This window comes from Mesoplodon mirus, assembly GCF_964341445.2.
Source record: "Mesoplodon mirus genome assembly, chromosome: 4".
Classification (NCBI taxonomy): Eukaryota; Metazoa; Chordata; class Mammalia; order Artiodactyla; family Ziphiidae; genus Mesoplodon; species Mesoplodon mirus.
In genome coordinates this window covers 54563201-54585065 of record NC_138979.1, presented here as the reverse complement: position 1 = coordinate 54585065, position 21865 = coordinate 54563201, and the positions used below count along the sequence as shown (strand labels likewise).

Below are 21865 nucleotides of genomic sequence, written 5' to 3'. Positions count from 1 at the left end.
TAAAAAAACCTTACTTGTCAGTGAATTAGAAAAATGAGGGTTTGTGTTTTTCGTGCCAAGAGTTAAAATCTCTCTATCTTTGTAATTCTGGCATTTCTTCTTCTTGGGTTGCCTCATAGCTCTATAGTTGGGAAATATTAAATAACAAAATGTGTGTGTGACAGACAAAGAGATTTGTTTTCTTTCTTTTTTAAAAAAATATTTATTTATTTATTTGGCTGCACCAGGTCTTAGTTGTGGCATGTGGGATCTTTGTTGCCACAAGTGGGCTCTTAGTTGTGGCATGCAGACTTCCTAGTTGAGGTATGCATGCAGGATCAATTTCTCTGACCAGGGATGGAACCCTGGCTTCCTGCATTGGGAGCTTGGAGTCTTAACTACTGGGCCACCAGGGAAGTCCCCAAGATTTGTTTTCCTTAAAATAAAAGATTCTCATGTCTAACTTAAAATTTCAAATTCTCAAGCTGTTTTTGTTCTTGTCTTGCTGGGTCTCATTATCTCTGTTTGGCTTTTCACTTACAAATCTTGTTTCATATATGTGAACAGCGTTGGGAATGTGACCTTTCTCATGACCCTGTAAGCTAAGATTTTGCTTTGCATTTCCCAGAATAAATGTCACTAAAACATATACATTCTGCTTTTCCCCTAGGTAAAAATCTCTACACCAATGAATATGTAGCTATCAAACTGGTGAGTAGAATCTATATTTGTGGTAATTATGTTTTAGTGCTCTCACCCTTCACATATCTTTTTACAGGAAATAATTGTAAGCATTCACAAAAATACTAATGTTATTTTTCCTTGCATATGATCCCACATAGTCATTTCCTTCAAATATATATAGTGTTACAGTGATGAATCACTGTATACTGTAAAACACTATATAGTTAGAGGATGCTAACTATAGTGTTAGCAATGATAAATCAAAAAAAGTTAATAAAACATAGCTGGAAGGAAAAAAAAACCCTATTAACTGCTGTAAACTTTGTACCTTTCACAGTGCTATTTTTTTAATCATATTCTTATTCTTGAATATGACTGATCCATTTTTTAAATGTAAGGTATTTATTAATATAATTCCGAATGTGATCATCTAATCATTGCCTTAAAAAGCTGTCAAACGTGAAAAACACATTATGTCGTCAGATTTGAAGCAAAGAGTTCAATTAGTTTTGTCAGTGCTAATCTTATGAATAACTAACCTGGTCATTGAAAGTAACATCCTGTTAAAAAAGAATAATTCTATTATTTTTAAGGATTAATAGTTTTAGAAGAAACAGTTCTTTATCTTATATTTAAGGTTGATGAAAAACCATTTCTAGCCATATTAAATGCTTCATATAACTAGTTTCTATAAAACTGTATAAATATTGTCCTCCTAATAAATCCTAGTACATTTCCCAGGATCTGAAGGTAGTTTGGGGTTTTATTAGTTGGAAGGCAGAGGCGTTAATAGTTGAAGGAAGTATCTTGTGGTAATTGCTGTTCTTTTCTAATGAATTGCCCCTACCACATCCACACCTGCTCTGTGGTCGGTCCTTTCCTCTCATTAAGCTTGTCTGTGGAGGAGTTAGAGTTGTCCTGTGAAGAACTGACAGACATCAGATTAGTTTCTCTACAAAGAGGTGGACAGGGAGCAGGTCTTAGAGCAGGTAGCTAGCTCCTTGGGAACCAAGTGTTTTGTTTGTTGACTTGGAAGTTTTGTTGGAGAAATGGGAGCAGGAAGAGAGGCAATGCATGTAACAACGCAGACCAAATATTTTTCTCAGCTTGAATGTCAAAGAATTAACTGTATATTTTTATTTATGGGAATTTGATTATTCTGTGAAAGTGTTATCTAGTTCATCTCTTTTTTACTTTTTCTGTTTTATTGTTTTGGTAAGTTGGAATAATTTTGATTCTTTGGGACTAGTAATAGGGAGAAGCAGCCCCTAAAACACTTTAAAATGTTGCCTCAATACTCTATATTTGTAATTGTCCCCTTATTTATCAAGACTTCTTCTGAGGCTTTCTGTTAGGGGCAACTCATTCTATCTAGATTTCTCTTTCCAGGTTCATACTAGTCGACCTGTTTAGATAAGGTTGCATAACATTATTGACATGACTGACCATTGCATTTCACTTACATTTTATTAAAGTTTTATTCTTTGTATGGCCAAGAGTTAAAGGTAGATAGACTTCATGTCATCTAGTATGGTGTGCCTCAGTACCTCATTTCTCTTTCAAATAAACGTTAAATAAAGGCTTTTTAGAGGATGACAATCTTGTCTATGGGCCTCCTCTCTTGCTGTGGGGCTGTATTCTCTGTGGGAGATACGATGGCAGTAATTGAGCTCTTTTCACTGTAACAGCAAAATTTGCCCTAAGCATTACAGTCCTACAAGATAGCCGTCTGCTGTCAGTTTAGGATTTCAGGCAGGTATGTGTGTTCCAGAATAACCATGATTCTGGCAAATAGCCAGCCCTCTATGAAAATGTAATCAGCATCTGGCACAGAAATATAAGGAAGCCCTTGCTGGTAGTGTTTCAGTTCTACTTTGTTTGGATCTTCATTGTGGGCTCTTGTTTCTTGGATTTCTAGGAACATTTTTTAAAAAATCAGATACAGTGTAAACAAACTAGTGTGATGAACCCCTCCTTTACCCCTATCACCGAGGTTTCTGGGGTTCTTTTTTTTTTTTTTTTTTTTTTTTTTTGCGGTACGCGGGCCTCTCACTGTTGTGGCCTCTCCCATTGTGGGGCACAGGCTCTGGACGCACACGCTCAGCGGCCATGGCTCACCGGCCCAGCTGCTCCGCGGCATGTGGGATCCTCCCAGACCGGGGCACAAACCCGTGTCCCGTGCATCAGCAGGCGGATTCTCAACCACTGCGCCACCAGGGAAGCCCCTGGGGTTCTTTTTAACAGAGGTTTTCTAACAGTTGTTTAAAAAGTTTTCTCTCCATGCTGCTAATCCTACTGCCTTTTACAATCTTATAGATTGTTTGCAGTGTCCTTTATTCATAGTGCTTTCAGAAGAGCACTTGAAGCTCCAGGTGGTTGAGCAGGCTACGACTACGTGCTGAAGGGGTTGGCTGAAGGATGTAAGTCCTTCCGTCTGTGATAAAAAGCCCCTCATGTCTGAATATATGTGATGTGTACACCCACTTTTAGCCCTATAACTCTAAAGAGATATTGCTTTTTTTAATCTGTTAACTTATTTACCCAAGATCAGATTGAATATTTCCTATTAATGTTTCCAGTATGAAGTTTGAAGGTATTAGTTTGAAGAAGGATCTGTGTTTTTTAAAATTCATTGACTCTTGTGGTTTGTCAGAATTCAAGACTGTTTCTCCAGAAAGAACACTCCTCTTTCTAGTGTTTAGATCAACCTCTGGTTCCATATCAATTTGTCATCACTGTCTCTCTTGGTTTCTTGTGAATTATTAATGATTTTGCTAAAAGACAAATTCTGAAATTGGCTGCTTTGATGGTGATATATTAGAAGATCTAAAACCTGAATGGAGACTCTGTAGCTGAAGAGATAAATGAATAAGGAAGTGACTCTACAGTATAGTCTTAAATAAATTTTTTTGGAATACAAGAATCTTGAGAAACTTGAAGGCCAACTCTGATGCTTGCTGATTTTGCAATCAGAGAAGGGTATGAGTTCTTTCATAGAGCTCCTTAGGGCTTTGAAGTATTCTAGCCTACCTGAATTGATTTAGATAAAACCTTCCTAGAAGCAAAGGTGTAGACTAGATAACTTCAAGGAAAGTTCTGAATTCTGTGATTTGTGGATTCTATATTTTAAGAAAAATTCAGAAAACTTCAAGTGGGTTCAGGAAGAGCCTTCAGGGGTGATCAAATAACTAAAAAATGGGACCACAGAAAAGGTTAAAAAAATTGAAATTACTTTGCCTGAATAAAGGAAGTTTAAGAAATGACTGAATAGCTTTGTTATTTGAAGATGGCTGTTATAGTATTCACAGGTTATTCGGGAGCTGTTTTGTCTTTGTTATTGAGAATATAAGAGAAATAGGCTAAACTTTCAGTAAGGGAGATTGCAGTTACACATAAAGACCTTCTAAACCATGAAACTTGTTAAACACCAGCATGAATTAATAAGGGAAGCTGTGGAACTCTCCTTCCTTTGAGCCTATATTAAAAATAGGACAAGTAACCATTCAATGGGGAGAGGACAGTTTTTTTCAACAAATGGTGTTGGGAAAACTGGAGATCCACATGCAGTGAAGTGAGACCTTTTACATCATACACAAAAATTAACTCAAAATGGGTCAAAGGCCTAAACATAAGAGCCAAAACTATAAATATCTTAGAAGAAAACTTAGGGGAAAATCTTCATAACGTTAGATTTGGCAGTGATTTCTTGGATATAACACAAAAAAGCACAGTAAGAAAAGATAGATAGGTTGGACTTTATCAAAAACTTTTGTGCATCAGAGGACTCTGAACAGAGTGAAAAGATAACCCATGGAATGGGAGAAAATATTTGAAAATCATATATCTGATAAGGAATTGAGTCTCAAATTTACCATTTTAACCATTTTTAGTTGTACAGTTCAGTGGCATTAAGTACATTCACATTGGTGTGCACCCATCATTATCATCCATCTCTAGAACTTATTTTTCACCTCCCTCAACTAAAATTCTGTACTCATTAAACACCAACAGCATTCCCCTCTCCCCCCAGCTCCTGGCAACCACCATTCAACTTTCTGTCTATGAATTTGACTATTCTAGGTACCTAATATAAGTAGAATCATGCAGTGTTTGTCCTTTTGGGTCTGGCTTATTTCACTTAACATACCATCCCCGAGGTTCATACATTTTGTAGCATGTGTCAGAATGTCCTTCCTTTTTATGGCTAAATAATATGCCATCACACGTATAGAACAAAATGTAACCACATTTTATTTATCCATCCATTTGTTGATAGATACTTGGGTCGCTTCCACCTTTTGACTATTGCGAATTATAGTGCAACAAATATGGGTCTACATATATCATTTTGAGTCTGAGTTTTCAGTTCATTTTTTTTTTGAGGTTGTTGGGGCCTCTCCCTTTGCAGAGTACAGGCTCCGGACGCTCAGGCTCAGCGGCCATGGCTCACGGGCCTAGCCGCTCCACGGCATGTGGGATCTTCCCGGACCGGGGCACGAACCCGTGTCCCCTGCATCTGCAGGCGGACTCTCAACCACTGCGCCACCAGGGAAGCCCGAGTTTTCAGTTCTTTTAGGTGTATATCCAGAAGTGGAATTGCTGGATCATGTGGTACTTTTATATTTAATTTTTTGAGAAATTGCTGTACTGTCTTCCACAGTAGCTGCACTATTTTACATTCCCAGCAGCAGTGCACAAGGGTTCCAATTTTTCCACATCCTTACCAACACTTGCTATTTTCTGTGTTTTTGATATTAGCCATCCTAATGGATATACAGATGTATCTTTCAGGGTAATGTTTGATTTTCTTGTTAACTAGTTGCCTGATATACTGTCAATTCAGAATGATTAGCCAGCCAATTCTTGAAGTTTGGTAGAGAGCAAAGTGTGGTTGTATGGCTGCTTTATCTTTGGGATCTTTAGAAAACTCTATTTTTAAAAACTTGAACACTGTATTAATTAAAGTTACAAGTTACATATCTTAGTTGCATTTACAGTCTTTAATTCTCTAAAGTGTAAAAATAAATATACATAACACTGTTCCTACAGCTTTATTCGTAATATTGAAAACTGAAAGCAGTTCACATGTCCAAAAGTTAAGGTTTGTGTGTATGTACACACACACACGCACACACACACAATAATATATAGTTTTACTTACTGTTATGGAATGATGTCATCATCACATGTTGAATTTAAAGACATAGAACACCAAATATAGTATGCTCTCATTTATTTAAAATACGTTTTTGAGTCTATATTATATATAAATATATGTATAAATCAATATTTGGAAGAACATTCACCAAAATGTTAATAGTGCTTTTCTTTTAAATGATAGGATCTCAGATTATTTTTACTTTCTTTCTAATTTTTGTGTATATGAAATTTTTTTCCTGAGCATATATCATTTTTCTATAAATAATAAAACCATTTACTACCCGAAATTCATAATAAAACAAGAAGGAAATACTTGCTGGTATTTAATTAAAAGATTTGGCACCTGGTTTCCTAGGAGAATATATTTCAGAAAAATACTTCATGGTGAGAGAGCTATCCTTGAGTGATGTCTCATACAGAGTATTTTTTTTAAATATCCATGGCAGGGATTGTATATAATTCAGCTTCATCTTCCCCTAGATGTGCTTTCAAAGAGAAATTGTGGTAAGAAAATGCTATTATATATGCATATCATCTCTAAAATATTAAGTGGTCTTAGCCCTGGTTTACTCTGAAAACCTAGGAATGAAAAATCTGTCTAAATCTGATCACAATTTCTCTTCTTGGGTTTCAGGAACCAATAAAATCACGTGCTCCGCAGCTTCATTTAGAGTACAGGTTTTATAAACAGCTCGGCAGTGCAGGTAAGTCAATGTTTCCTCCATTTATTCAGCATATAGCTTAGCTGGAAGCCCTAACATATGTAAATTTTCTTGTCTACCCTTTTTGCCAGGCCACGTATCTCCCCTACTTGCTGGATAGGTAAATACACATAGTCAACTAAAAAGCTACTTACTCTCTGGCATCTAGAAGGGCAGTTGAGTTGATTGGGGGTCTATGCTACCATGCCTGTCCACAAACCAACCTGTGAATGCTTTCATCCACCTGAAATACACATGGTATGGTTTTTGCTTTTTGGTAGTTTTTTCATTCTCTTTTCATTCCTTTGTGTATACAGAAAGAAAGGAGGAGGTGTTGGTAATTTTCAAGATGTTTTTACCACATTGAGACTTTATATCCATTTTAAAGGCATACTATTAAAATATATCTTCTGAAATACCTTAACACTGTCACTTTATTGTTCTCATTAATTTGGAAGACCTATCTATATGATTGTAATAACCTATGACCTCTGAGGGTTTTTAAAAAATTAAGTTTATAATTTTTAAAAACATTCCTGTTTTTTTACCAAAAAGGTCAAATTTCTGAAATATCTTACTGGCTTGCAGAAAAATATATTGACTGCACAAATGTTACCAACCCTAAGGAGGTTGAACCCATAGGATTCCTATTGCAGAAGATGAAATCCTTCAGTGCTAGTTTAATTATTTGACATTAATAGACATTCCTCTGCTTTATGCTTCTTCGGTGTGACAGTTTTTTGTGAATGACTGAAACATAGTTTCTATTTCAAGTACCATTATTGAAGGTACTGTTGAAGGAATTTGAGTTTCACTTCCTAAAATATATACAATTATATAAGAGCCACTGGGTGTTATTCAAGTCATCTTATACCCTGACCATGGCAGTAATCAGCCATAGTCATAACCTAGGGAGGCCAGGATGAGCATTTGTCTTTCATTGAACCTGACATGAGTTCTTGCAGACAGCTCAAATGCATTCATCTCAGCTGTTATATGCTGCCCCTCCACTGCTCACCTGCAAGTCTTCTTTTAAGATACGTGTCTTCAATTCCTTCAGTTTTTTGCATTATGTGATTAACAGATACTTCACTGTCATTGCTCCACTAGGAAGCATGAATGTACACACTCACACACTCCTGGTTTTGTGATGTTCCTCTTAAATGAGCCTCATAAAACAGCACCAGTAACTCTGGATTGGAGGCAGTGGGATTATTATCTTCCTTGATCTGGACACAATAGTTCTATTAATTTAGGTTAGCTATTTTAACAGCCATTTTACATAGTTGATTTTTATGCATCTATGGAGTTCTACTCAGTTGAAACCTTTATGTCTTTTTTACATAAGCTGCCATCAACTAAGGCTTTCTGAATTTTTCTGGTTATATAATTGATTTTGATCACCAGAACCTCCTAAGTGTCATCTTATTTTATCTCATTATTACTAAGTATTCGGATGCTTTTCAATCCTAATTCTGTTACTGATGATTACATATTGACTTTTTAAATTATAACTGCATATCCCCCCTGCCCCTTCCATAAGACTACTGTAAGCTCCTTAAGAACAGGCTTGTGCCTTCTTCACCCTGGTGTCTCAAATGTATCTCAGGGCCCTACATAGTTCTTTCACATAATAGGAAGCTGGGAAGAATTCTGGTGACAGAAGGAACTTAGGAAGATTTGATAAGCATGAGTTTTAGATTTTTGCCAAGTTATTAAGAAAAATATTCCCTGGGGATGGCTAAAAAAGGGAAATTATTTATTTATTTATTTATTTATTTATTTATTTATGATAGGTAAGAAGTGGATTTATTTAGAGAGATACACATTTTGTAGACAGAATGTGGTCCATCTCAAAAGGTGAGAATGGCCCTGGGAGAAACACACTCCACAGAGTGTGGGCCATCTCAGAAGGCGAGAGGCCAGGAAATTTATTTTGAAAGTAGATCAGTTGACAAAGTTGACAAGATTTCACCACGTCTCCCTATAAGTGTGAGCATGAACACTAGAGCTTCTTCCTAAGTTACAGGCAGAAGCATTTCTCTTTCTATTTTTCGAGAGTGAAGTTCCCAGCTTCAAATGTTACTCATCGGTAGTTAATGTATGAGCAGCTAGAGCACCTATGCCCTTCTCTCTTCAGAACCAAGGTGATGTCGTGGCACTGTAAATAAACAACCTTTCACGCCGAAAGCACACAAACCAGAATTATGCAATCGTTGTTTTTACTCACTGGTGCTTTGTCTGTCATTATTCAGCACAGGCCGAAGATTTGCAAGATATTTGGGTATCATGACAAGGAATACTTAAAAAGAAAAAAAAGCCCATTGTGACTTAGGTGTGTTCAAGGAATTAATCAGTACTTACGAAATAAATGGATGAAATTTGGGGGGAGAAATGAGTGATTATGAATTTAAAGGACACTGGTATAGCTAGTGTGACCAGAGCTTGAGACTTTAAATTCCTAAAATAAGAACATCTTTGTTGGCTTGAGAATATGACCATTTTTTCCTTGAGTACAAAAGTCTTATTCATTACCTTGCTTTTTGACCCCTACATTGCCCTGACTGTATGATCTGGAAATTCATACCAGTTCTCTACTCATGTGTAGATAGAACAAAACTGGTAGTACTGGATGATTGTGAACATGGTTTAAGGTGGAGCTCTTCCTGATTGTCCCGCCTTTTCCTTGTTTGATCTCTAACTTCTTCCCTTCTATACCGTCATGTTCTCTAGTGAACAGTCACACTTCAAGGTTTCTTTGCTGATTGTGACTTTGCCATCAAGAATTTCAAGACCTGGTTATTTACTATGAAGTTTATCTCTAAGATAATCAGGGAAGAAAGAGGGCCTTGAGAGTCTTGAAAATGAGAATGAGGATTTTGGTCTTCCTAAAAGCTATCATTTTTTTTCCTTTTTTCATTTATTGTAGAAACCAAATTATGAAATATTAAAGGATATTTTGAAAGGAGACGGTGGTCCATGTTCTTATCACCCTAAGTCAGCCACATTTTATTTGAATATTTCTCTTTTTCATATGCAGACATATTTCATAGTTAATCTCAGTTTACATGCAATTGCATGTCTTCATTCACTGAACATTGTAACATTTGTGTTGATGCTGCATTAGATACATGTTTCTAATCATTGTATAATATCCTGTCAGCTTTGTAGACCATAATTTAGGCATGCATTTTGTGCTGTCAGACTTTTAGTTTGTTTTTATTTGAAGAAAGCATTTCTCCTATTGATTTCTGATACCTGAGTATATAACTCAAAACTTTTCTTTCATATGTCCTGCCATTTACTCCGCATATGATACGATGGTGATTTTCAAATGTTTAAAGATCTATTAAATGATAGATTAAGTTTATTCCAAAGGATTCCAGAACAAAAATTATAGAAAGAAATTTCAGTAAGATAAGTTTGACTTTGTATAACAATTAAAACAGTGTGGGCCTCCCTGGTGGCGCAGTGGTTGAGAGTCCGCCTGCCGATGCAGGGGATACGGGTTCGTGCCCCGGTCTGGGAGGATCCCATATGCCGCGGAGCGGCTGGGCCCGTGAGCCATGGCCGCTGAGCCTGTGCGTCCGGAGCCTGTGCTCCGCAACGGGAGAGGCCACAACAGTGAGAGGCCCGCATACAGCAAAAAAAAAAAAAAACAAAAAACAAAAAACAGTGTGAAAGTAATCTAAATGTCATCAGTATGGGTCTGGGTAAATAAATGATGATATATTTATACCACGGAATTAGCTATTAAAAAGAAAGCAGAGCCCTGTGTACTAACATGGAAAGATGCCCCAATATATTTTTTAAGTAAAAAGTTTTGCAAAACAGTATAGCATGATTATATTTCTGTAATACAAGAAAAACATATATAATACAGATATGTCCGCATGAGCACAGAAAATATCTGAATGGATATATTGAAAAGTTAATGATTATCTTTGAAGAGAATGATTAGAAATGATTTTTCACAGTACAAAGGGCTTTGGCACTGAGCGCAGTTATACTTTTCTTTTCAGGGGTAACTTTGTATAGGTTGTTCTGAGTACACAAGATTAGAAATAAGGGACTTAAAGATTGACTCTGGGTTCCCTGGGGCTGGCTTGCCCTCCTGGTAGCTTCAGTATTTGTTTAGTACAATGGGCCAGCTTCACAAGAAAGAACATCATTTAATCATGGTAATTAAAGACTCTAAGCCTTGCATTCAGCAGATGAAAGCACCCAGTGAGTTTTAACCATCTTTCTTATTTTCTTATCATTTTCTTCAATGATCAGTGTTGGGTTAATTGTATTATAGTCACCATGGGTAAGTCTCAAACTTATTTTCCTGTTATGGGAATGTTTTTAGGTTTCCCTGTGCTCTGAGTGTCCTTTTACTTAGGAGAGTATATACATTGTCAGTTTTTAAATTTCCCAGCCAACAAATCTTTTATCCAGCACACCTCCCACTTTTGCTTATGTCCTAACACACAGGAACAGGACATGTGGATGACAGGTTTGGGGCAGAGATAGGCAAAACCAGTGGCCTCAACAGAGAGGAGCCCTAAACATAAGAGAGGGACAGTATAAGCATGAAGGTTCATAGCTAGATAGGGACTGGTCACATAATAGGGGTCAGTATATGTTTGGTAGTTAACTAAAAGATGAATAAACCAGAACCAGGCGTGCAGCTGAAGTGGCAGGAGAGAGAGGGAGGAAGGGAGAGGGAATGAGTCAGCAAGAGCAGGAGCAAATGAAGGAAGATGGGGGGGAGGGTGAATAGGCAAATGGCAAGAAAATAGGATTCTAGAGACAGAAATCAGAGTGCAAGTGATACAATCTGGTGGAGGCCTCTGACTTGGCCAGAAGGAGCAATAAAGTTGCCTTCTGTTACTGTTCTCAGAGTTAGCTGTTTCTTAGGAACAGTGGTTTTGAACAATAGCTTTGACATTTTTAGTAAAAGTAGTAGGGTAGGTTATGGTAAATTCCCATCACTTCACTTGGTATTTGGAAAGGCCTAATTTATAATATAAACAGATAGTACAATAATCTCTTTGCTTCTGGAGGCTTCTTAATTGTATTGAGAGACCCTAAAGGTAGTAGAGGAACTCATCATGCTCTGGTTAAACATTTAATTCTACTTCCACCCAGCAACCTGGGAAAAATTCTCAGGGGCTCTGGGAATAAATATCATATCACAGACAATCTAAGCCTGATCTGCCATGTCCTGGCTTTCCAGCAGCTATTCTAATCTGCTAATGACTATTCTGCTTTGGCTTTCTTGTAAAGGAGATGGTAATCCTCAAATTAAAGACAGCAAAAGGGAATTCCCTGGCGGTCCAGTGGTTAGGACTCCGCACTTCCACTACAGGGGGTACGGGTTCTATCCCTGGTCAGGGAACTCCCGCAAGCCTCACAGGGAGGCCAATAAATAAATAAATAAAATCTTTAAAATTAAAAAGACAATAAGATACTTACTGAAATTTCACAGTGTAACAAAGCCCAGGCAAAAATCTCATTGGAAAGAGAAAGCAAGTGAACTTAAGTGTCCACTAGGTACTTCATATGGTTATTTCATTTTTCCCATTTTGAGCACAGGGAAGTTTAGTAACTTACTTACCCAGGGTCATACAGTTGGAAAACCTGAGCTAGGAATGTGTTTGTCCTGTGTTTTCGTACAGATTTCTGTCTTGTGTGTATACCGAGCAGAGGCCAGATGCCTGGCACCTTCTACCCATTATCCCTTGCCTAATTGTAATAGAATAGTGGAACATAGTTGTTAAAGTGTTAATTGATGCAAAGCCCCAGAACTTTCCCCCAGTGGAACACTAGGATTTCCTGTTTCATATGGTGCCCCCAAATTTCATGCCTTTGTTACCTCCAAAATCTTTTATAGACTTGGGTGATCTAGGTTTTGAAACAGTTCTTTCCAAAGTAAATTAATCATTTGGGTTGAATACTTGTGCCATGTGTGCAACTGAGGAGCTCAGAGCTACCCCACCCAAGCCATTTTCACCCACTGAAACCTTTATGCTATGAATAAAGTATTCATATTCCGTAATACCTTTATGGGAAAAGAATCTGAAAAAGAAAGAATATATGTATATGTATAACTGAATCACTCTGCTGTACACCTGAAACTAACACAACATTGTAAATCAACTATACACCAATAAAATTTTTAAAAGAAGTATTCATACTCTGCAATTTTGAAGTTTCTGGGAAGGAGTGGTTTTATATGTCATCAAAAAAGATAGGAGGTGGGCGCTTCCCTGGTGGCGCAGTGGTTGAGAGTCCGCCTGCCGATGCAGGGGACACGGGTTCGTGCCCCGGTCCGGGAGGATCCCACATGCCGCGGAGCAGCTGGGCCCGTGAGCCATGGCCGCTGGGCCTGCACGTCTGGAGCCTGTGCTCTGCAACGGGAGAGGCCACAACAGTGAGAGGCCCGCATATCGCAAAAAAAAAAAAAAAAAAAAAAGATAGGAGGTATAGGCTGGTACCAGAAAAAGAGCTTTGAATCTAGGCAACTGTTAAATTAACAGGAACATGGTTCTACTTCAACAGAGAAATAAAGCATAAATCTGAAGAAAATCATGAGAAAGTGTGAGATTGGCAAAACCGTCCTATAATGTTGTGGACTTCCTTAGGAGTAAATTATAAATAGGCTGGGCAAACACAGGAAGCAGTACACAGGAAAATAAAAAATAAGAACATCTGAAGAGATGCTGGAAAGATGGGGATTTTACTGAAAATAGAAGTGAATCATACAACAAGAGTAGGTACGAACAAGTAACATGGGTCAGCTTAGATGTTCAATAGTTAGGAGTGCTTTAAGGAATTGAGAAGAAACGTTTTCGTCTCCAGTTGGGCAGAAAGTTTTCATAACAAGAGAAGAAAGAATGAAATAGTGAACTTGGTAAAAGAAAGTGAAATCTGGATTCTTTCTTGCCACATACAAGTTTTTCAGAAGTCTCTCTGCCAGAGGTATTACAGAGAGAGGAGACATATACCACTAAATTCAGGGAAAACCAATCTTAATTAGTATAAATGGGCAGTCTTGAAATTACATTTTGAGAACTGGAAATTTAGACACTTGCCATCTCTAATTATAGGCAGTGTGCATAAGTGGAGACAGCCAAGAATGGGAGCAAGGAGAAAAGTTTAGCCCAAGTTTTCCCACTGTTTTTCTGTGACTTACTATTAACCTTGTGCCCCTGCTATGCCTCAGTTTCCTTATTCATGTAACGGGAAACCTCTTTCTTATTGAGTTTGCAGACCTTCTAGGAATGAATGAGGTTATGTCTGTAAAGACCTTGAATCCTTAAGGAAGAAGTGCTATATAAACACAAGACAGCATTGTTTTACATTGAAACCAAAGATGTAACTTTCCTGTAGAAATGGAAATATCCTATTTACATTGCTTATAGCTTTGAAAAATATCAGAATGAAGAGATAACAGTTTCATTTTTGAAGAATTTTTGATGGATTCTCAAACAATAGTGACTTAATATTTCCCAGTCCTTTCTCTGACTTAATAGAGCAGAATACTGCTCTGGTGAACCCATCACATCTGTGATCTTGAGGGAGATGTTTGTGCTGAATGTGGAGCTGAATGTGGTCGTGTTGAAATACAGTTATGAGCCTGCTTGGTGAGAATGGCCACTTTTGCTTCTACAACTCCACAGCCTTTCGTGCCAGTTTGGAGGGGACACTTGGCCACAGCCATCTTGTACTACCTGGAAAAGAACCCCAGGAAAAAAAAAATCCAATTGCCATACTTATTTTTGTTTTGTAAAATGGAATTGAAACCACTATGCAAGGACCAGGCCAAAGGATTCATTAATATTTGGTCCTTACCATAACTGGATTCATCTCTGAATTCTCAAAGGAAGTGGTCTTACTAGTGATGAACTACTGAAACATCACAAGTAAGGTTTATTACAGTAGTCTGTGCGAATGTTAGTGAATGTCATTGCCCCCCAAGATGAAAGATACAAATGGTTGGGCTGCCTTCTGCCTCCAGTGTAGAAGATGAGATTTCTTAGGAAGCCAGACAGTGTAAAGGAACATATAGTAAATATTTTAGGCTTGGTGGGCCACTTGTCTTTGTTGTAACTATTCAACTCGTGTTATCTGTATTCAGCTCTTGTTGTCCTTGTAGCACAAACATAGCTATAAACAGTTTGTAAACAAATGAGCTATATTCCAATAAAAGTTTATTCATGGACACTGAAATTTGAATTTTATGTAATTTTCACTTATGAAATATTCTTTAAATATTTTTCAAATATTTAAAAATGTAGAAACCATTCTTAGTTCTCTAATCATGCAAAAGCAGGTGGGCCAGATTTGACCTAAAGGCTACAGTTTGCTGATCTCTGCTCTAGCATGGCAGCAACCAAAACTCCTTATTCTTTTTTATCACTTAGTTCAGTTTGCATAACATAAGAATTACCTCGAGACTTCCCTGGTGGTCCAGGGGTTAAGACTCTGTGCTTCCAATGCAAGGGACACGGGTTCAATCCCTGGTGGGGGAACTATCCTGCATGCCGAGTGGTGCAGCCAAAAAAAAAAAAAAGGAATTACCGCAAGGAATATTTCCTTATTCCTTAGATATATTCCACCCTTTTCTAAAAAATAAATTTATTTATTTATTTATGGCTGCGTTGGGTCTTCGTTGCTGCGCATGGGCTTTCTCTAGTTGTGGCGAGCGGGGGCTACTCTCATTGTGGTGCGGGGCTTCTCTTGTTGTGGAGCACGGGCTCTAGGCGCGCGGGCTCAGTAATTGTGGCTCGTGGGCTCTAGAGCGCAGGCTCAGTAGTTGTGGTGCACGGGCTTAGTTGCTCTGCAGCATGTGGGATCTTCCCGGACCAGGACACCAACCCACGCCCCTGCATTGGCAGGAGGATTCTTAACCACTGAGCCACCAGGGAAGTCCACATTCTACCCTTGAGGCACTGTAATGAGAGAACTTACAGAGAGAGAGCCATATCCCTCATTCTGTGGACTTTTCACAGTGTAATATGCTGCTGGATTGTGAACTTCTTTTTTCCATTTATTTTATTGAAGTATAGTTGATTTACAATGTGTGTTAATTTCTGCTCTACAGCAAAGTGATTCAGTTATACATTCTTTTTCATATTCTTTTCTATTATGGTTTATTACAAGATATTGAATATAGTTCCTTGTGCTATACAGTAGGACCTTGTTGTTTATTCTGTATATTATAGTTTACATCTGCTAATCCCAAACTCCCAATCCATCCCTCTCTTACCCTCCTCCCCCTAGGCAACCACAGGTATGTTCTCTATGTGAGTCTATTTCTGTTCATAGATAAATTAATTTGTGTCATATTTTAGCTTCCACATATAATTGATATCATATGGTGTTTGTCTTCCTCTTTCTGACTTACTTTACATAGTATGATAATCTCTAGGTCCATTCATGTTGCCGCGAATGGCATTATTTCATTCTTTTTTATGGCAGAGTAATATTCCATTGTATATATGCACCACGTCTTCTTTATCCATTCATCTGTTGATGGACATTTAGGTTGTTTCCATGTCTTGGCTATTGTAAATAGTGCTGCAGTGAACATTAGGGTGCATATATCTTTTCGAATTATAGATTTCTACAGATATATGCCCAGGAGTGGGATTGCTGTATCATATGGCAACTCTATTTTTAGTTTTTTTGAGGAACCTCCATACTGTCTTCCATAGTGGCTGCACCAGTTTACATTCCCACCAACAATGTAGGAGGGTTCCCTGGGTGTGAGCTTTTTTAAGGGTGAGAAGCATCTTTTATTCATTATAGTATTATTTGCATATCACTTAATCCAAAGAAGAGACTCAACAAATGTCAAATTGATGAAATCTCAGTATATAAACTCTTCCAGCAGGATTTCACTGGCAGTGAGATCACCGAGTTAAGTGGCAGCTTCTTTCTTTTATGTGTACACTCTCCTCTTCAAGATCTCAGCCTCTTCTTTATTTGCTTATGCTAGCAATTCTTGATTAACTGTATTAAGGAAGCAGAATAGAGATATGAATGAATAATTCAAGATATTAGAACGAAGTCCTCCAAATTTTTTCTACAGGGATTTGGTGTACAGTCAGAGACATGTATATTCACTATTACCTACAAACTTAGAGCATCCAAGAACTGCCTGGCAAAAGTTCTGGAATTTAAGCCTTTTGAAGGTAGGAATTATGTGTGGTTCTGATAAATATAATGGCTGTAGTAGTACACATCTTCATACATAAATGGCCCATCAGCAGGTAGAAAATTATTTGGACACAATCACATTGAAACAGTTGTCATAATTTGTCCACTTATTGCTTGGCTCCACTCTCAACAGTTATAGTTCAGAAAAGATAGGACCCTAGATCTCTCACTATGCTACCTAAAAAAGAGAGTAACTTTTTTTAAAAAATATATTTATTTATTTATTTAGCTGTGCTGGGTCTTAGTTGTGGCATGTGGAATCTTCATTGCAGCATGTGTGTGGGATCTAGTTCCCTGGCCAGGACTGAACCCAGGCCCCCTGCATTGGGAGCACAGAGTCTTAACCACTGGACCACCAGAGAAGTCCCAAAAGAGAGTAACTTTAAAGAAGGAATTTACAACTATCTGTGTGCAGCTTGCCCAAAGGAAAAATTTTTTTTTCACTTAAAAAATTATTTTGTTAAGTTATGGAGAAAACTAATATCATTGAAGGTTTAGAAAAATACGTAAAAGAAAGATTTAATCTCTCTACTCACAACTACTATTCTCATGTGTACTTCCTTAGTCTTTTTTTTTTTTTTTTTGGCTGCGTTGGGTCTTCGTTGCTGTGCGTGGGCTTTCTCTAGTTGTGCCGAGTGGGGGCTACTCTTCGTTGTGGTGCAGGGGCTTCTCATTGCGGTGGCTTCTCTTGTTGCAGAGCACGGGTTCTAGGCACGCGGGCTTCAGTAGTCATGGCATGTGGGCTTAGTAGTTGTGGCTCGCGGGCTCAAGAGCGCAGGCTCAGTAGTTGTGGCACACGGGCTTAGTTGCTCCGCGGCATATGGGATCTTCCGGGACCGGGCTCAAATCCATGTCCCCTGCATTGGCAGGCAGATTCTTAACCACTGCACCACCAGGGAAGTCCCCCTTAGTCTTTTTTTTTTTTAATATTTATTTATTTTATTTATTTATTTTTGGCTGTGTTGGGTCTTCGTTGCTGTGCGCGGCCTTTCTCTAGTTGCAGCGAGTGGGGGCTACTCTTTGTTGAGGTGCACAGGCTTCTCATTGCGGTGGCTTCTCTTGTTGCGGAGCACAGGCTCTAGGCGCACGGGCTTCAGTAGCTGTGGCACGTGGGTTCAGTAGTTGTGGCTTGTGGGCTCTAGAGCACAGGCTCAGTAGTTGTGGCGCATGGGCTTAGTTGCTCTGTGGCATATGGGATCTTCCTGGACCAGGGCTTGAACCCGTATCCCCTGCATTGGCAGGCGGATTCTTAACCACTGCGCCACCAGGGAAGCCCCCCTTAGTCTTTTTATGTATATATTTTCATTAAAAATTTTTCTGATTTAAATATAAGATGGGGGTCTGTTGATCAAATGGGAAGGTGTAAGTTTCAAACAGTGCTGAGGTTATTTTAGCTTTATTATTCAATATGGATTTGACAGATGAGATGCTAAAGGGATAGAATGAGTTAAACGTCAAGTTGAATATTATGATTGGAAAACAGTTGAAATATTGAAGATATTGAAAACAGTTCTAGGCAGATAATAAAAAATGTTAGAGAATAAGTTGCTGGGGCCCATCTATGTTTGTCATGTCTCCTGTATTGAGGCACCATCAACTATAGGAGCTTCGTAGCCCAATTTGAGTATAGAGGCTTTGTTCAAAATCCTAAGATAATTCTCAGAACACCATATTTCAGTTCAGTTAGCTGCTGAGATAACCTAATAATCAGTCAATAACTAGACCACCACCAGCTGTCACAGATCATACCTCACACCTATATACTAGTTTATAGGTATCTTATTTAAAATTCTAAGATTTCGGGACTTCCCTGGGGCACAGTGGTTAAGAATCCACCTGCCAATGCAGGGGACACAGGTTCAATCCCTGGTCCGGGAAGATCCCACATGCCGTGGAGCAACTAAGCCCGTGCTCCACATCTACTGAGCCTGCACTCTAGAGCCCACGAGCCACAACTACTGAGCCCGCGAGCCACAACTGCTGAATACCACGAGCCTAGAGCCCGTGCTTCGCAACAAGAGAAGCCACTGCAATGAGAAGGTCACGTGCCGCAATGAAGAGTAGCCCCCGCTCGCTGCAACTAGAGAAAGCCCGCACGCAGCAACGAAGATCCAACGCAGCCAAAAAATATATAAATAAATAAAATGCTAAGATTTCAAGGGTGACAGTTTTTCTAAGGAAACCAACTGTTAAATACAGTGTAGTCACATTTGAGGTTAGGAGCTAAAGTTAGCACACAGGTGGAAATCACACATAATCAGAGTCAGCCTTGAAAAATCCCTCAAATTACCCATGGCATATAGAGCGTAGTCTAACTGGATTTGTGTATATGATCATACTCAGTAAATATGCATGGTATGGATGTTTAGTATATACAGTGCTGCAGAATTTATGTAATAAAGTATGCATCTTCAAAATATGGTAGTTTTTTTTATTTCTTAAACTTTTTTTTTGGCCAAGCATATATCATTAAATTTAAGTAAGTGGATTTGATGCTTACGCCATTCCATGTCTCACTCTTCCTTCTTTTTGCTAATTTTTATGAAAGACTTGACCTAGTACTATGTTACCTGTTTGTCTCTCTGTTTTCTATCTGTAAGCTCCCTAAGGAGAGAGTCTGTGTCGTACTTATCTTTTTTTTTCTTCTCTCCCTAAAGCATCTAATGTAGTGTCTTGCACATAGTGTTTAGGAAGTGATGGTTAAAGAAGAGCAAGAGGAACAGTTATGTGTGTGTATTGGTAAACACCATTTGATTACAAATAACAGAATCTATTCCAATTAGCTATGATTCTAAAGGAGAATTTACTGAAAAATCATAGGGACATATCATGGAACCAAGGAAGGAAATATACAGGTCTCACTAGGGATTGGAACAAAGCACTTAGAAAGCCTCTAGGAACCAAAACAACTGCTCTTTGTCCCTGGCTTTCTGTCTAACTCTTCTGGACTCTGACACTGTATTTGATCCTCCTTCTGCTTAGGGTCATAAAATCTTATGCCTTGGCTTCTGTTGCCCCTCTTCATTTGCTATGTGTTACCAGCCTTCTCTGCTTCTCCTTACATTTAGTGGAAAAAAGCCTTTTATGCAGCCCTTCTCCATTTAAGCACCAGCAGAGATTGACTGGAGTCCTGTATCTCAATTGCAAGCTCCGGGACTTCCCTGATCGTCCATTGGTTAAGACTCCACGCTTCCGATGCAGAGGGCACAGATTTGATCCCTGGTCAAGGAACTAAGATCCCGCATGCCGCACGGTGTGGCCAAAAAAATGCAAGTTCCTAGGAAAGAGACTGGCTGACTTAGCTTGGAACAGCCTTCCAGTTCTGGTCCTAGTGTTGTGATAAGGGTGCGCAGGATCACATGGACTCCTCCACCACTCAGCACAGAGCACGTTCTCTAAGAATGTGGCTTAAGAACTGGGAGAATACAGTTGACAGTGTGACTAGAAAATTGCTAGAAAGCAGAACATTGCTAGAGAGCAAAACATTTTGCCTTAAGACAGTTCAGCATCTTGAGATTCTCAAAGTGGGGAGTAGAGCCTGAAAACAACAGCCGTGTGAGGTCCTGGCAAAGGGCAGTGAGTACTCCCAGAAAAAGAACTCCCTCTTTCACTGCTGATTGTGCCTGTGTTTATTGTACTTATCATACACTTGTTGGAAAAGAAGAATCTTAAGAGAAAAAACTGCTTTGGGCCTGTGTTAAGAGAGACAGAGCTTCTCATACTTAGAAGGGTCTGGAATGATGAATTTGAAGCCATTTCTGCCACTTTCACCCTTTGGGGCTTCCCTGGTGGCGCAGTGGTTGAGAGTCCGCCTGCCGATGCAGGGGACACGGGTTCGAGCCCTGCTCCAGGAAGATCCCACATGCTGCGGAGCAACTAAGCCCATGCGCCACAGCTACTGAAGCCCACGCGCCTAGAGCCCGTGCTCCACAACAAGAGAAGCCACCGCAACGAGAAGCCCATGCACTGCAACGAAGAGTAAACCCCGCTCACCACAAGTAGAGAAAGCTCGCGCACAGCAACGAAGACCCAATGCAGCCAAATAAATTTAAAAAAACAACAACTCTGTCTTACAGTATATGGAGCAAACTTCAGACAAGGGAAAGTGTGTTGTGCTTTTCATCTTTTCCTCTTAAAGAGTGTGTGGGCATGTGTGTACATTTCCAAATCTACCTACCTTGTCCAGAAAACATTTTAAAAGGACATTTAAATGCTTCCATTGATGTTACAGCGTAAATCCAATCCGTAGCAAAAATTTTGTGAAGCAAAAATAGAAAGGATTGTTTCATTTACTGGGCTTGGAAAGGCATAATTGTCATACTCTGTACTAGTTTGCTGGTCTTTGATGGAGCTAATTTAGTTGTGATAGCTCTATGAATTCCTTTCCGTTCTTCTAAGGACAAAACATCATGACTTTTAACCTTTATTAGCTGGCTACAATAGTTAGCCATAAATAGGAATAGATATTTCTGAAGCTCAACACTCAGTACACTTCTGGACTAGGATAAGTTCTATGGTTGTGTGTGTCCTTTGTGTTATTTTCCATAGTTTCGAGCATTGGGACATTTCTCATGTTACGGCTAACAATGTACTCTATAGTATCGTGAAATATAAGCATAAAAGTTCATATGTAATGCTGTGAGAGACTTGCTTATCTGTTAGAGCCAAACCCTTGTGGCCCTTCTCTGCTGCTTAAAACCCTCAAATAGCTCTAAGTCACATGAGGCATAGAGAGTAATTATCTTTAATTATGTACATAAAATTTATTCCTTTCTCCTGCAAAAAAAAAAAAATAGCACCACTTTTATTTTAGATACTTGGCTGGTGAAGACTTGTTGGGCCAGTAATTTCTTTAATTGCAAATAGGGAGTTGTGAGTTTATTATAGAAATTGTGTGACCTGCATGTACCTCACAGTTACACAAAGTACTGACACCTTTTCAGTGCATTGTTTTGCAAAGTACAGAACTGCTAGAGACATTTGCTCAGTGTGAAGGCAGAATTTGTTATTTGGATTTTGACTTCTTTTAAGGATCTTCATGAAAAATAGAAGGCAGAGTTCCAAAAATAGACCCAAGTAACTTATATGTATGTGGCCTGGGCTTGAGTGTGGTGATTAGTTCCAGAAAACTA

General features: G+C 38.7%; 1 protein-coding gene across 5 annotated transcripts in view; it reads left to right on the top strand.

Moving 5' to 3' along the window:
* CSNK1G1 (casein kinase 1 gamma 1) overlaps nucleotides 1-21865 on the top strand; it is a 152635-nt gene that overhangs the window by 74007 nt on the left and 56763 nt on the right. For all 5 annotated transcript variants that reach the window (XR_014293845.1, XM_082618387.1, XM_082618386.1 and 2 more), the window contains exons 3-4: nucleotides 650-690; nucleotides 6458-6527. Coding sequence is in view for 4 of the 5 variants with exons in the window: in XM_082618387.1 (XP_082474513.1) it covers nucleotides 650-690; nucleotides 6458-6527 (111 nt within the window). In the remaining variant the exon portion in view is untranslated. The remainder of the gene's footprint in view (nucleotides 1-649; nucleotides 691-6457; nucleotides 6528-21865) is intronic.